This window comes from Beta vulgaris, chromosome 4 (assembly GCF_026745355.1).
Source record: "Beta vulgaris subsp. vulgaris cultivar EL10 chromosome 4, EL10.2, whole genome shotgun sequence".
Taxonomy (NCBI): Eukaryota; Viridiplantae; Streptophyta; class Magnoliopsida; order Caryophyllales; family Amaranthaceae; genus Beta; species Beta vulgaris.
The window spans coordinates 11539169-11555675 of record NC_079205.1 but is presented as its reverse complement, the minus strand read 5'-3'; the positions used below and the strand labels follow the sequence as shown (position 1 = coordinate 11555675).

Sequence of the window (16507 nt, the reverse complement as noted above, 5' to 3'; positions counted from 1 at the left end):
ACGTATTTGTTTGATACTACTTGTTTTGTTTTCAATGAATTATACATGTTTGTTTTCCACGTCAAACTGATTATATTTAATTATTTTATAAGGGTATTTAAAGAAATTATATTTCAGTAACATACCTAGAAAAGTTTTAACATGACTAAAAAATAAAAATAGTGATTAGGAGTGTTAAAAAAGATAGTAAAATAATGAGAGAGAAAGTTAGAGAGATAAGTCAAAATCCCCTCTCCTCTCAATACCTAGTTCGAAAAACCCTAGCTCAAAGCAAAAAATCCCCAATTCAATTGCACTTGATTTTCGCCAAAGTTCTTAGGGTTTGGCTTGCCCAAATTCCTCGCTAATCTGCTCCCTCTCTTCTGTCATTATTGTGAGTTAAGCCACCCTATAAGTAGGTCTGCTAAGTTAATCTCTCAAGATTTGCAGGCCTATGCGTGTAGATCTGGAGTTAAGTTTCTGCTAGAGTGTTCGAAAATCTTCCATCTTCTGTTAATCTGGATGAGGTGGATTCAATTTATTAGTATCAAGTACAAATTTCATCTTAAAGCTAAGGTTTTTCGGGTCTGGAAAGTGATGGGTCATTTAATCCTTCTAGTGAGAGAGTGTCTTCTTAAATTTTTTTGGTTTACTGTAATCATTTCGCTATGGGTAACCTACTTCTTTGTTACTTGGCGTGCTGTTCTTGGAGCTTTATCCATTATTTCAGACTTCGCATTTAATGCGATTAGAGGTTTCTCTGATAGTATTCATTTGTGGTTTTTTGCGAAAGGTTTGTGTGTGTGGTATTTCTACTATATATTGGCTTCAGTTCAGGTAAATTGGTATAACTCTTTTCTCTGCTATCTTTCACATATATTTTCTTGTCTCTCTAAGTTGTTTCACCCATTACTTATCTTGTGCTGTTACTTGGTTGTTTTTTTCATTATGTCATTAGAGTCATCTTTTAAAGATGTTCTGATCAAAAATTCTGGTACTGAGATTTCTGGTGCTGGTGATAGTGTTAGCCCTAAAGTGTTAGCGTCTGGTGAGAAATCTGGTAAGAATGTGTTGCAAGATGTCTGTTTTGACCCTCCTGGTCCCCCCTCTTTTCCTGAGCGATCATTTTAGATGATCTTCCTCAAGTTCAGCTGATATTGATGATTTATCGCAATCTTGTCTTGTTGGTAAAATGTTAGGTGAGCCTGGGACTTGAGAACTATTATCTCGAGGACTAGGGCTGATTGGATTTTCTGTAAGGGTGATGTTGAGTATCTTGATATGGGGAATCATTGGGTCCTAATTAGGTTTGCTAATCCTGGTGATTTGTTTTTAGTTTGGTCTGAAAGGCCGTGGCATGTAATGGGGGAACTATTTGTGATTTATCCTTGGAAGGCTCATTTTGACCCGTTTGTAGAGGAAATAAAGTGGGTAGACTTGTGGGTTAGAATCCCTAGGTTCCCAACTGAGTTATTAAACTTTGAATCTATTGCTAATTTGCTTGCTGCAAACTATGTTGGCTCCTTGATTAATCTTGATTCTAGGTCTATGTTAAGGCACAAGATAAGGTTTGCTCGTGCATGTATTAGGGTTGATATCACTGCTCCTTTGATTGAGTATGCAGAAATCAAACGTGCTGGTGGGGTTGAAAGTGGGTATTTAATTTGGTATGAGGAATTTTCTGTTGGCTGTAGCTTTTGTGGTAGTGATGATCATGTTATTGACTTCTGTGCTGTGCTATCTCCTCCTAAAACTGAAAGAAAGGTTTTGTTGTTGCAAAACCCTAAGAAGAAATGGTTAGCCGAATTGTTGAGTAATGCTAATAGGCAAGCAATGCCTCCTACCACTGCTGAGCCAGCTAATGTGGTGGAGGCTAGGCCTAGGCATGTTTCAAGGCCAAGGTTGGGCCCTTCTGGTAATTCTTTCTCTGCTGGTCCTAAGAAGTTTCCTTCTAAAGTTTTTGCTGGTACTGTTAATAAGAATGTTGCTAAAGGTATTTCAATCAATGAGTCTCCTGTTCAGTTTCCTAAGAAAGCTATGCTTTCTCCTGCTGCTACGAAAGGTAAAGGTAAGAATGTGGTTGTTGATGAGGTGGTAGACGTTCTGTCCTCTGATGATGAATCAACGAATTTTGCTGTGCTCCCTCCCTCTTCTCTAGCAGCTGATGTGAGTGCTCTTTCTCCCTTGGATGTGCACTCTTCTGTGCCCCAGGGAGAGTCTGTTCTATTGCCCCTCCCTCCTGCTGCTACTGATTTTGAAGGGTTACTCTCTCCAGTCCCTCTGAGAGTTGTCTACCCTTCAGAATTGTTTGCTGATGCTATTCTTCCTGCTGACCCTTTTCATGAAAATGATGGTAAGGAATTTTTTTCTGCTGATATGCATGATCAGTCTGATGTTGATGATGATGATACGTATCTTATGGATGAAATGGTTGATGCTGATGTTGATGATGAGTATATTTCTCAACCTGAAAACTCTTTCCATTCCATCTATTCTGATCACTCTATTGTTAAGCATATTGAGCATTTGGGGGTTGAAGGGGCTAGTCAGTCTGAGCACCTCTCATCTTCTAGTTCTGCAAAGAGAAGAAAAGGCATGGTAGAAGCAGATTCAGCAAGTTCTGATCTGAAGAGGAACAAACAGTAGGTCTTGTTCTTTTATCCACCTGTTAATTATGTTTATAAGTAGTTGGAATATTCGTGGGGCTAGGAGGCCTTTAGTTTTGGAGGAAGTTAAATCCTTTTGTAAGAATAATAATGTAACTATTATGATGCTTTGTGAAACCAAACTTTCTACACCTCCTTCGGATGGCTGTGTTAGAAGGTGTGGGTTCACTCATTCTGATTATCTTACTTCTTTTGGTTTAGCAGGTGGAATGTGGGTTTTTTGGAAAGTTCCTACTTGTAATCCATTTGGGCTTTCAGCTATTAAAAAATAGGAAAAATTGACAATAGAGGTTTGAACTTTGGGTGATAATTTTTGAAAGGTCTGAACTACTGATTAACCTGTGTAGGTCCCAACTTTAGGGGGTCTTAACTTTTAGCGGGCCTCGACGACTTAAAAGTGAAGATTTTTTTTAAGTCTCCTAGTTCTTACATCCCTCCCTCAATTAACCCTTCTGATGTGACCCCAGTTTTACAAGTGATGACCGATTAAGCCAGTTTTAAGTCACTAAGGCCCGCTAAAAGTTAAGACCCCCTAAAGTTGGGACCTACACAGGTTAATCAATAGTTGAGACCTTTTAAAAATTATCACCTAAAGTTCAGACCTCTATTGTCAATTTTTCCTAAAAAATATGATAGATTTTGGTCTTGTAATATAAAATTATTAGAATTGAACTTCTCTTTTACTTTGATATTTATTTATGCACCGCCAAACTATCATCTTAAATATGCTTTTTGGGAAGAGTTAATTGAGTTCATTCAACAGCTTTCTGGACCCTATCTTCTAATGGGGGGATTTCAATGAGTTAAGCTCTCACTTGGATAAACAAGGGGGTGCAGCTTTTAGCTTCTCTCGACTTGCATGCATGAATCATTTTTTTGCTACTATTGACTGTTATGAACTTCCTTGTAGTGGCCATAGATTTACTTGGCGAAAGTCTAGAGATAGTGTTTCGAATATTTATGAACAACTAGATAAAGGTGTAGTTAGTTTAGATTGGTTAAGTATGTTTCCTAATGCCCAAGTTAAACACCATGCATTTACCTCGTCAGATCACTGCCCTATTTCGGTTGAACTTCAAAGCAGAAGCAATATGAAGTTTCCTCCCTTTCGGTTTGATAAATTATGGACCACACGTAAAGACTTTGATATTATTATTAAAAAAGCTTGGTGCCACAAATTTCAAGGCTCTAATATGTTTTGTGTTGTTCAAAAATGTAAGCTATTAAAATCTCTTTCAAAGAAATGGGTCACTACAAGATTTGGAAATATAAATAGACAATTACTATCAGTTGAATTAAAGCTTGGACAGTTACAAACATGTATAGAAGAACAAGGTATTAATCCCGATTTGAGTAATCGTCAATTTTTACTTCTAGCTAAACATAATAAGCTTCTTGAGTTTCAAGATATGTACTGGAAAATTCGTGCCAAATCGAATCAACTAAAACTAGGTGACGCTAACACCAAGTACTATCATTCCTGTGCTTCAATTAGGCGAAATCGTAATATCATTTCGACTATTAAGGATGCTTCAAATATGATTCTCGCTCATCCTAAAGATATTGAAGAGTGTTTCACCTCTGCTTTTAAGTCTAGATTTGAATCAAATGCAAGTTGTAGGCTTGTTCCAGAGATAGATCTAGAGTTATTATCTCCAATTATATCAGAGGAGGATAATGAGCTATTATGTGCGACTGTTACTTTGAATGAAGTTAAAGATGCTGTTTTTGATCTTGCTCCTGATAAAGCGCCTGGCCCTGATGGGTTCACCCCATATTTCTATCAAAAGTACTGGATGCTAGTAGGTAACTCAGTTTTTCGGGCAGTTTCGGCCTTCTTCCACTCGAGTCGACTTCTTAAAGAGGTAAATCATTCTTTTATCACGCTAATTCCTAAGGTTGATAATCCCGAAAATCCTAATCATTTTAGGCCTATTAGTCTTTGTTCCACTATGTATAAAATCATTTCGAAAATCATGGCTAATAGATTGAAAACAGTTCTCGGAAAACTAATCCATCCACTGCAGGGTGCTTTTGTCCCAGATAGACTAATTCAGGATAATATTCTTCTAGCTCATGAAGTTTTCCACTCTTTTACTAGGAAAAAAGGAAGGGTAGGATGGGTGGCTATAAAATTAGATATGGAAAAAGCATACGATAGGTTGGAATGGAATTATGTGTTGGCTTGTTTGAGGAAGCTGGGGTTTAGTGAAAAATGGGTGAGTTGGGTAGAACAATGTATTTCGACTGTTTCATTTTCTGTGCTAGTTAATGGCATTCCGGGAGAAGTGTTTTACCCTTCCAGGGGTATTCGACAAGGTGATCCTTTGTCTCCGTATTTATTCATTTTATGCGCGGAAATGCTGGCAAGACTTTTGTTTCAAGCAAGTATCCAACCCCCTAAATTAATTGGAGTCACTCTGGGTCATTCTAGGTGTAACATCCGTTTCTTACTTTTGCAGATGATACAATGATATTTGCAAAAGCTAAAATAGAGAGTTGTAGTGCTATTAAATCTATTCTTGACAAATATTGTCTCATGTCGGGACAATTAGTAAATTTTCATAAATCAGCTTTTCAATGCACTTCTAATACTCCGGAGGAATTAATTTCGGTCTTTAGCGGAGTGCTTCAAATGTCCAATTCAAATTCCTTAGGGAATTATTTAGGTTGTCCGCTAGTTAGTGGTAAGGTTACCAATGCTTCCTTTTCTTTGATTCAAGAAAGGGTTTCTGCCCAGCTAACCAAGTGGCGTGCTAACTCTCTTTCTCAGGCTGATAGAACAGTTTTGATTCAATCTAATCTTGCGGCAAAGGCAAGCTTTCAGATGCAGAGCTTCTCGTTACCTCCTCATATTCTCTCTTCTTTGGATAGGTCATATAGGAATTTTTTATGGAACAAGAGCCCTGAGTCTAAAGCCCCTAATTTGATAGGATGGGATAAGGTTTGTCTTCCTAAGAAAATGGGTGGTCTAGGGTTAAGGAAAGCTAAAGTTAACAACCAAGCTTTACAACTAAAACTACTTTGGAAATTGATTAGTATGCCTTCTAATTTGTGGGTAAGGTTGGTTACCCAGAAATATTTAAAACAAGAAACTCTGTTTTCCTATCAACCTAAGGCAAATGTCTCTTGGCAATGGCGTAAGCTTATGGCTCTTAGGGCCCCTTTTAGGAGAGGCCTTCGCTGGATAGTAGGTAATGGTAAGGCTATTTCTTTCTGGAATGATAATTGGGTTTATGATACGCCCATTAGTGCGAATGTTTTGATACGGCAAGGTTTTGAGTCTATCAAAGTTAGCTTCTTCATTTCTGAAAATGGAAGTTGGAATCATGACCTTTTATCACAATTTGTCCCCACAAATGTTGTTAATGATATAAGTGGTATCTTTCTCCCTGCTAATATAGTGGAAGATAAGGTAATCTGGGGATTGACAGCTCATGATGAATATTCAGTTAAGTCTGGCGCGCGTCTTTTGCAAGGTTTGAAAGATGATAGTCCTAGTCGGGTTAATTATGACTGGATTTGGTCAGTGGATATTCCCCCTAAGATTAAGTTTTTTCTTTGGAAAATCTGTCAGAATGGTCTTCCGACAAAAAAAATATTAGAGATTAGTCATGTTTTTCTTCCTTTAGAATGTGTGTTTTGTAATTATCATGCGGAGGATGCGTGTCATCTGTTTTTTTCCTGCCCTTATAGTCAAGATGTTTTTGCTCTGACTTCGGGGATCACTTCTCATTCAGAGATGCCCACGATGGTGAGTTCCTTTTGCTTTATCGACTATGTTTGTAATTTAAAACGAGTGCTTTCTATGAAGGCAATTAGCTTTATTTCTATTGTTTGGTGGTTTATTTGGTATGCTAGAAATAATATTATTTTTAGGCAACACTCTATTTCGCCTAGTGCTTTAGCTCATATGATTGGAACTTTTATTCAAAATTGGGACCAGGCTAATCAGGGGTTAAATCTAGACTGTAATTCTATGCCTTTAGCTAACTTGGCTTCAGGGGGGAAAGCTCATAGGAAAAATGTTAGTTGGGTTTTACCTCCAACTAATTATGTTAAAATTAATTTTGATGGTTCTAAGGTTAATGATGGTAGTACTGCGTATGGGTTTGTAATCAGGGATTCTATAGGTAACCTTCTGCTTATTGGTGCTAGTCGGATTGCTCCGTTTCATTCTGTGCTTGTGGCAGAAGCTTGGGGTCTTAGAGAAGGGATTCGGGGTGCTTTGTTTTTAGGGTGCAAGAATGTTATTATTGAAGGAGATAATATGTCTGTTATTCAGGCTATTAAGCGTATTTGGAAAATTCCGTGGACAATTGATAATTTAATTTGTGATGCTGAAAAAGAATTGAACAATTTTGACTCTTATGAAATTCAGCATGTGTTTCGTGAAGCAAATATGGCAGCTGACTGGATGGCTAATCAAGGTCATTCTTCGGCTAATCTTTGTTATTGGTTCGAGTCACAAAATGCTACGTTTTCCACAATCATCCGTAAGGATGCTTTAGGGTGGCCTGTCCTCTGGACCCCTCCCTAGTTCTCTTTCTGGCTAAAAAAAAAAAAAAAAAAAAAAATAAGCCAAGTCTACTCATAAACTATTCAAGTTCGATCAGTCAAAGCGCGATTTGAAGGGACTCGAGTCAAATTTGCATTCCGCTTGATATCTCAACGAGTCAAGCCTGAACTAGCCTTGACTCGACTTGAATTAAAAGTTTAAGCATATGTTCCTACAAAAGGAATAAAGAATATTTTATGAGTTCAAGCCTTTGTTTTTTGTAATATCAAAGGCTAATATATAAAGTCTCACATTAGTTGACGATTGAAACATAAAGCTTTTCTTTACTCTAACGAATTCGCTCGAACTCGAGTCGAGCCGAGCTCGTATCGGGTGATCTCAAGCTCAAGTAGAGCCTCGAGCCCGGCTCTTACTCGGTTTTCTCGAGCTCGAGCCAAGTTGCGTGTTAACAACTCTATCACTGCTAACATTCCTTTAGCCTTTTAACACCTCTGTCATTGATCAATTAAAGAAAAAGACAAGTACCTCAATCGTGAAAATTCCACCTGAAGGAGCGGAGAATGGTAAGGGCAATCCTCCTCCAAATTCTTTTAGTAGGATTTAAACCCTTAACCTAAAGGTCATAAAGTAAAATCTGTACCAAATGAGCCAAGCCAAATTTGATTGATATTATGCTATACGTATTAGATAGAAGTAACATAAATGATAAAGTTAGACCGGTGGGCGTGGTTAAACTACGTATTGTCTAAGCTTTCAAATATCGAGTCAAAATGGGTTGAATTATAATTTCATTTTTCTTTTCAGTAAAAGATTGTCTAATTAAGCCTAAAGTGAAAAAAAATATCGTTTTAAATTGTAGACTGGGTTGTTGGAACTCAATAAAATTTATTTGGTCTCAATATGGAGTCCAGAATATGTTCAATAATCTGTACAAGGACACAAACAGCTGAACTAATTTGCATGGTAACAAGGTGAAAAACACAAGCCATTATCTAACTGTAAATTCATTGAAAGTAGTACAGAACTTTTCAGTTTTAGAAGTCTCAAGATAGGACAAAAAAAAAAAGATCACGATATTCCAAAAAAAAAAGAAAAAAAAAACAAAACTTTAAGATACAGGTAAGTAAAAAACTAAGACGGAAGTGTATCTAGTCTCGCTCCTGTAAAAAAAGACTTAGAACTGCCTGCCTGAGCTACAGATAACTTCTTATGGATTGATAGTCCATCCCCCACATTGAGATGTAAAAAACATAAATCAACATTAGTACTACTACTACATTACCCCACCTTTAACAAATACATTGGGGCACCAACGTAACGTAACGTATCGATCTTCATATCTCTCAAGATGACCAAACTTCGATTCAAAGATAGTACTTGTACCCAAGAGCAACAAGCATCAGAACCCCAAAAACAGCAGCAGCAATGGAACCCCAAAGCCAATACTTATCCGACTTTTTCTTTTTGATCATAGCTTTTGGTAAAGTACCTCGGGATCTTATTGGTTTCCTGTGTCTGAGAGTGTTATCCTGCTGCACCTTAGATTTAGAAGCAGCTGGAGTTTCTACCACCTCTTCTACCTCATCAGATCTCTCCGGTTCATCAGTCTCAGATTTCTCTGTTGCCTCGTCTTCGTTGGATGGCTGTACAGTTTTCTTTTTCATTTTCTTTTCACGGTCCTGAAGAAGAAGTAGAGTATCAGTTTAATCTGAGCTTAGGGACATGGAGAGAGATATCCGAAGGGTAAATAATAGCGGGGTAAATGGAACCATGAGGCAAGACTAAGGTTCAGAACTTCAACCCCTTATTCTTTAGAAACCAAGAAGCAAAACTTATCTAAAAAAAACCTTCATTTTGCCATTATCATGCGAAAAACAGTAGGACTGGATATCTAAAAATTAATACCATGCTGAAAGGACTTAATTGCTGCTATATATAAACTTTTACTTCCTAGAAATACTCACTTTGAAGCTCATCATTTAAGCAAAAAAAAAGTAAATTCATAACCTTTTAGATATCTAACTTCCACACTATCTTCTAGAACATATGCCCACTCTGATAGTATATGAAAAGTGTTTTATAATGGCCAAAGCAACACCTAGCCCACCAAGTGGGTGGATTACCCAATTGGTAGATAAAGTTAAGGTTGAAATTAGTTCCTCTACTTAATAATGGCTGTTTCGTATGATGCTCTCCATTTTAGAATTACTTTCATAAATATTAATTTTAAAAAAACAGGGATTGGTCAGAATAAGATATTACCGACTTGGCGACTTGTTAGCTGTTAAAGAGTATATCTTGACAAAATATTTTTCAACCACCGTAAGTTAAGATAAATCCTTTCACATTTCACACCTCCTTTTTCTTTCGTGGGAAAGGACAATTCAAACAAATTACAAAACCTACTTGAACATATGTAAGGGCATCTTCATCTTTCTAAAATATTAAACACTTGCTAAAAAAAGGTACAGTTACGAGTTTAAGGATCAAGTCATAATGTCATATGTTCTTCTAGGTAGTTGCCGCACAATAAGCCACATTGTTAGAAACAAAAAATAGAAACGAGATGTTGCAAAGAAGGGGATATTTTTCTGTAGATTGACATAATTCAAAGATGGTTTTCAATAAGTTTCTCGGGATGATAATAAGATCAACTTATCATATCAATAACCAGAATGAAATAAAAAGGCTCAGCTCTTCATCTCTCCAGCATTAAACATGAGGATCAGGGATAGGTAGGAGAGGGAACAAGAATTACCTTCTGCTTCTTTTCAGCTTCTTTCTGAGCCCTAAGAGCTGCTTTAGCAGCAGCTTTCTCTTGCAGCTTCTTCTTTCTCTCAAAAGCCTGTCTTTGCTTTTCCTTTTCCTCTTCCTTCTTCATTTCCTTCAATTTTTCTGCATCAATTCCATTGTCTTTTGAGACATCCTTCTTTGGTTTTTGTACCACAAAGACTTCCTCTTCTTCCACTGCTCGTTCTGAAGCAGTTTTTGACTCCTTACTTCCCTTCTTTGATTCTTTCTGAGCCTTTTCAGCAGGAAGACTTTCTACTTTTGGAGTAGTTTTTACAACTTCTTTCTGTTGCTTTAATGGAGCTTTGGACCCCAAATCTGCCTCAGAAGGTCTTTGTGGCTCCGCCCTCACCAGTGGCTTCTCATCAAAATTCCTGATTCGTCCATCTCTACTCAACTGCCGATAGTCCAGTGATGACAACATTCTCTTCTCATAATCATCCCTAAAAGCCTTGCTGCTGTTCCATAGGGACATAAATTTCTCAACCTAGGAAATAGTCAGATAAATAAAACCATATTAGAACGACAAGCTAGACATTCCAAATTAGAATCAAGTGTGAGTCCAGGAAAAACCTCAGCATTATTATATTCCTCGAGGGCCTTCACATCCTTCCTAACAGCAATCTCTTTTGCTTTGTTCAGAATGGTTCGGCTTTCGTAGAAATATGCATTCTGGAGGAAAACAAAAGGAACATAAATCTTTTACTAAAATTATACACAATTAACCCCAATCACAAAGCCATATGTTATATCCATACATCACACATAAACTACAATGGGGCCACAAATAAAGGCAAAAGCTGATTGCGGAAGCATTAGGAAGTCATAAATTCCTTTTGAAGCCTTCCTATATACCTATTCCTCATTTCAATGAATCAGAAATTGCTCGAAACTAGAAGTTCCCGAAAGATGTGCAAACTTTCCTACTATCTTTCTCCACCCCACAGCTAAAGAGCAATAAACTCAAACAAGACATAAGCATTTCTAGAAAAGTTCAGATCAAACTTACAAAATTCATAGCAAGTCAACATGAAGAAATGATAATAACAATAACAACAGTAAACACTTGTATTACTATAAAAATAATATGTTCCACCGTTATTAGTATTATCATACTGATTATTTTTCATACTTAAGAAATGTGCAAATCAGATCATGAAGAGCTATAGCAAGTCAATCCAAAAAAAGCGTAAAGGAAACGAACTAAAAAAAACAACAGTTTAGGACCTGTTCGTCATCGTTCTTTTCCAGTTTTCAGTTTCTTTTTTTAACTATAAACAAAAATATGGAAACCAAAAGTACTAGATTCCAAATGCAATAAAGATCTTGAAATGCAAGTGCTGCAAAAGGAAGCCATTCAGGATCAATATGGTTTTGGATCGAATCTAGAATTTCAAAAAAAAAAAAAAATCTTTTTTGCTTAGATTTCAACATATCTATGAACTCAATACATTAAAACTTAATAATTATAAAGGAAATAAAGATCAGGTCTTTGACTTTCTACCTTTTAAATTTTTTTAACCCTTGAAAAAAAAAAAAAAGTTCCGAGTCCAAATTTTTGAAAACCAAAAATCACAAATTTTATGGACCGCAGACCGGAAAGGAACGGTCCAGTCCATTTCCGGTCCGGTTCCAATCCTAATTCCGTCCTGGTCCAAATCTGCAAACTCCTACTTGACAGCACTACTACCTACTTGCTAGGCATATGTGGAGGCATGCAGGAATGACAATCCAGTACCAAAACTCTCCAAGAAGAAGACAGCATAACTCAAGAAATTGTTTATTAACATTTTTGGAAAATTGACAGCATGCAGAAACGCAAAAACAAAAAGCATACCCCAGCATCTCGTTTTTTCCTCAGTTGTTGCACTGTCGCGATTGCTACTTCCTTTTTATCCTTAACAGCCTTCAACTCATCACCTAGTTTTTCAATCTGAGCATTCAACGCATTCAGTTGTGGAGTAAGACGATCAATTTTCGCTTTTGTTGCTGCCTGCTGCTTCCGAACTCCATCCAGATCAGTACCTAAAAGCTGTAGCAAAACATAACAAAGATATTAAGTATTAGATAATCAAATCATAGACAGCAAGCATTCTAAGACGTCTGATCAAGTCATTTACCTTGACTTGATCCTGAATGGCTTCCTTTTGCCCCATGGATTCCTGAATCTTTGCCCTCATAGCACTTTTGGCGATAACCTTTGGCCTTGTCGCCTCCAATTCTTTCAATTCCCTCATTAGTTGTTTCTCCTCCTTCAATGGCATACTTTCATGTTGCATACGATACTCAATACTTCGTATCTGCATAAATTTAAAACGTCATATAAACTTCAATTACATTAAAGCACATAGCACTTTCAAGACTATATAACTCACAAGCTGATTAAGCTCCTCCTCTGATGAACAAATACTGGATCCCTTTTCTCCACCACCACCACCACGTAAGGAGCCCAGAGCAGTCTGCAAGGGCTTAATTTCCTCCCTTTTTTCATTTATAAATGCCCAATATTGTGCATTCTCATCATTAAAGGCCTTAACCTCATCAAGCAGCTCGAATTTTTCTGACTGCAGGAAAGCATAAAAGTGTAAAATGTCAAAGGCAAGATTAAAATCAATAAAGGCTACTATTTATTCAAATAGGTGACTCAGATATTAAAATATTTCTAGAATATTTCACTCTTTGCATATGTTAGCAGATGGAAGTAAAACATTTTTTCAGAGATGTGTAATGCACTGAATTTCTGAACAGAATAATTAAAAACTGAAGATGATGATTTTCATCAATAAAACTGAAATTACAGAGAATGAAAGGATAGATATCAAGTATTTGACCAATGACCACAAAAATTGCCCTAGAAAAGGCCCAGGGAGCCAGAGCATGATGACTTGACACGGGGAGTTTCCAAAAATACTACTCAAAAGAATCACTCGAGGGACTTGACAGTTTGAAACACTCCCAAGCTAACCACTAAAATGAACCCTCGAATAATTTCCTCATACCCCTTCCTCCCACTAATCTATTATACTTATACGGCTAACTTACTTGCTTTCTCTCCAAGCTAACCTAATTATAATATTATACTTCCAATGTTACCCTTCCCGCTATACTCAATGCATAACAAGATGCTTAAAGATATACCGAGAGACAATGAGTACATTCATAAATTGAAGCAAAAATTCTTAGATAATCGGGAAGAAAATATCATGAAATTCACCTGCAATACCTGAACAACAATAACCACAACACAGACGAATCATTTACATATACATTAGGGGGTGGTCCATGTGTGCATAATCCTATTATACCAAAATAAACTAAACTAGCAAACACTTGTCTTTGATACAACTGATTTTAAAGTAGCGCATTAAGTACCATTCAGCCCACTTGCATCAGCTAGCATACAGCTTATGACAAACTTCAAGTTCTGGACCCTGTTTGAGACCGTAGGACTTTTTTAATTTTTTAAATAAAGGTAATGAGAATTAAAGATTAATTAAGACTGGTGTTAGCTTATGTACGTGAAACTGTGCTAAAATAACTAAGGAGATATTGCCAAAAAAATAATTTGAAAATGTTGGTATACAAAACACTTCCAACTAAATCCTTTGGACCAGATCAAGTCCAAAACAGGTCACTTGAAAAAATCAGATTAGAATACTGATGATGCAAAATCAATCATCAATACAATGTTCAATCATTCTGATTATGCATATCCCTTTAACTACTTCAGCTAATGTACCATGAGCAGTAATAGCTTAAAACAAAGATACGAATGAAGTAAAAGATAAGAAACTTGTAACTGCTACCTAATAGTAATGAGAATACAATAGCATGTAGTACTCTCAATTTGACTTAACCCCTTCATGCATAATTGATTACCAAAAAAAACCTTCATCAATATATTTGCTCTTTAGTATTTTAAAAAGAAATACTATAATTTCATCAATATATTTGCTGTTTGTTATTCAAGATTATCATAAATTCAAATTGTTGTTTACAAAATATTTCATTAATTTTATCTTTGTTAAATTGTAATGAAAATTTGACTTACATCAAAGGAAAAAAAAAATATATACTTAAAAATAAAATTTTAAAATTAATTATGTGCATCCAAAAGGCTTAAAAACAAGTTATTATAATGGAAAAGTACATAATTCTTTTGTTCACTTCTAACAAAAGCTCGTGAAAACAAAGATGAATCACTTCACAATTCACATTAGAGGAAAGTCAAAGAAAGTAAAATGACAAACATAGGTATGAGCACAAAAGTAACTCATAGTAACAGCCACTGCAAAATATAAACTCAATTGACCAGAATGGCAAAATGTTCCAGACCCCGTTGTTAATGTTCTTATCTTAGCATTTGAGGCACCCCAAAGCAATGATTCCCACTGAATATACGCAGAATGATTTTTAAGTATCCAATATAAGTGGTAAGCAAACTGCACCGGTCTGGACAAAGAGGTAAGTATACAAAGGGAAACGATACACGCTCACAGATCTTCAGATCATAATTTCATGATCATTAAACTCACATAGTGTTCTCAGGAAATACCTTAACTAAAGTACTTCATAATTTCAATCAACATAATTTAAATGCTTGCATATCATTAAAAAGAGCAAATATGCATATGCATGATCACATCTCTAAAAAAAAGGGGGTTATACAAGAAACAACATTCTATTAACCTTTTTAGCCCTTAGTTCTTCAATTATCTGGCCTATTTGTACATTTTTCTTCTGAATTTCTTTCTCAGTCAGCTCAAATTCAGCCTTCAACTTCGGGTCATCCCATTGTCGATGCTTGACAAAATAAAAGTGATGGGTTTGCGCCTCCTCCGGCCATTCATCAACTGCATTCTTTGCAATGTTCACACTTGAGACATCATTCGCCTCTCCTCCCGGCTTTACTTCATCAACACCATGCGAACCGAATGTGATAACCTCAGCAAAATTGATTTTCCCATTCTCCTGTTCATGCACTTTAGTTTTCACTTCACCATTCGCCTTCGGCAACTCAGATCCTGCAACTTCCACACCCATTCTTTCCTACACCACAATCAAGATACTATCACCACAAAACCCAACAAATTTCAACACTTATCACCTAATTTAAGCCCTAATTCAAACATTAATTTAATCAAACATAATCCATAAACTAAACAATCCCAATAAAAAGTCAAACGCATGAACCCCAATTTTACAAACATACCCACCAAGAAACCCCCAAGATCGTAATTCAAACAGATCGTTTAACATAAATTAAGTCAACTAAACCAATACATGAATCATCAACACAAGAAAAATAGTTTAATTAACAATCAAAAAGCATAAAACAACAACACCCACAAAAAATTACACCACAAAATACTCTTAACAAATTCCAAAACCCAATTAAAACACATGCATGCAACACAAAAAACAAAAAACCCAGAAAACAAATGATTCCTGAAAACAATTTCAACAATCCCACAAAATCAGCGATCATTAACAGATCGAACAGAGTAAATCATCACACAATAGATTAAATTACAAGTGGTAAAAACAAGAAAAGATATGTATATATATATATCAAATTACAGGGTAAAAATTACCTGAAAAATTCACCTTAAGTAGTGATATTATGTGAATCAGACCCTTCTGAAAAGGGTAGCTTGAAAATTGGGGAAAAAAAAGTGTTCAGATCTCAACTATTTTTCAGACGTGTGTTGAAGAGAGGAGAGAGAAAGAAGACCCAAGTATGATGATATTGATAAATAGGTGTGTTCTCTGAGTTATGGAGAAGACGAGGAAGAGAGAGAAAATGGGATTGTTTCGATTTTAAGTATTTTTGTCTCTTTTTTTACCCTTTTTTCTAATTAAGAAAGAAAAGAAAAAAGCGTTTTTTTCTTCTTAATGAAATTCATTTTACGGTTTTTTTGTTTTTAAATATTTCACTGGTAAGTTTCTTTTAAGGAGAGTTTATAAAGTAAAATAAATGTGGGGGTTTTCGTTGAAATTAAATTTCCTTGTTTGGTAGGTTTATTGATTTTTCGATACTATCAACGTCACAAATTCACCACGTGGTTGTTTCGTAGTTTTTGGAAAGGAGTAGTAAATTTTCTGACACCACCGTTAGGAAGAAGGATGGAAGTAGAAACAAATCGACAATGATGTGATGGTAAGTTTTGGTGGTAAAAGAAAGAGTTTGATGGTAAGAAATCGTCTATTTTTAAATTTAAACTAGTGTTTAGGCTCGGGTGATGTCTCGGAGTTTTGTTGTGCTACAAATTAGTACTTCCTCCGTTTTTTTATAGAGGCTACATTTCCCTTAAATGGAAATGTCATAATAGATGTTACATATCATAAATGGATTCCTTTTCACCATAAAAATCTTAAAATACTATTAAAAAGTTGGTGGTCCCTCACCTTCTTTTTTAAAATACTCATACTTTTTCCTTAACAAATGGTTTTTTATTCAAAAAGTGGTGGTCCTTTACTTTCTCTCTCTACCTTTCTTAAAAACCCCCCATTTTCTCTATGTAGCAAGAATAAAAACACGGAGGAAGTAGTA

The 16507-nt window shown here is 36.0% G+C and overlaps 1 protein-coding gene across 2 annotated transcripts; it reads right to left on the bottom strand.

The window, feature by feature from the left end:
- Positions 1 to 8152: 8152 nt before the first annotated feature.
- LOC104891515 (proton pump-interactor 1) lies at positions 8153 to 15794 on the bottom strand. Of its 2 annotated transcripts, none has more exons than XM_048642789.2 (8): positions 15562 to 15794; positions 14644 to 15003; positions 12330 to 12518; positions 12075 to 12254; positions 11792 to 11986; positions 10528 to 10626; positions 9923 to 10441; positions 8153 to 8843 (listed from the first exon to the last, which is right to left on the bottom strand). In XM_048642789.2, exons 2-8 carry the CDS (start codon positions 14995 to 14997, stop codon positions 8529 to 8531), a joined length of 1851 nt encoding a protein of 616 aa, XP_048498746.1. In that variant the 5' UTR covers positions 14998 to 15003; positions 15562 to 15794; the 3' UTR covers positions 8153 to 8528. The 2 variants fall into 2 exon arrangements, with proteins under 2 accessions (XP_048498746.1, XP_010675523.1); XM_010677221.4 differs by having other exon boundaries at positions 15549 to 15793.
- Between the last annotated feature and the right edge of the window lie 713 nt (positions 15795 to 16507).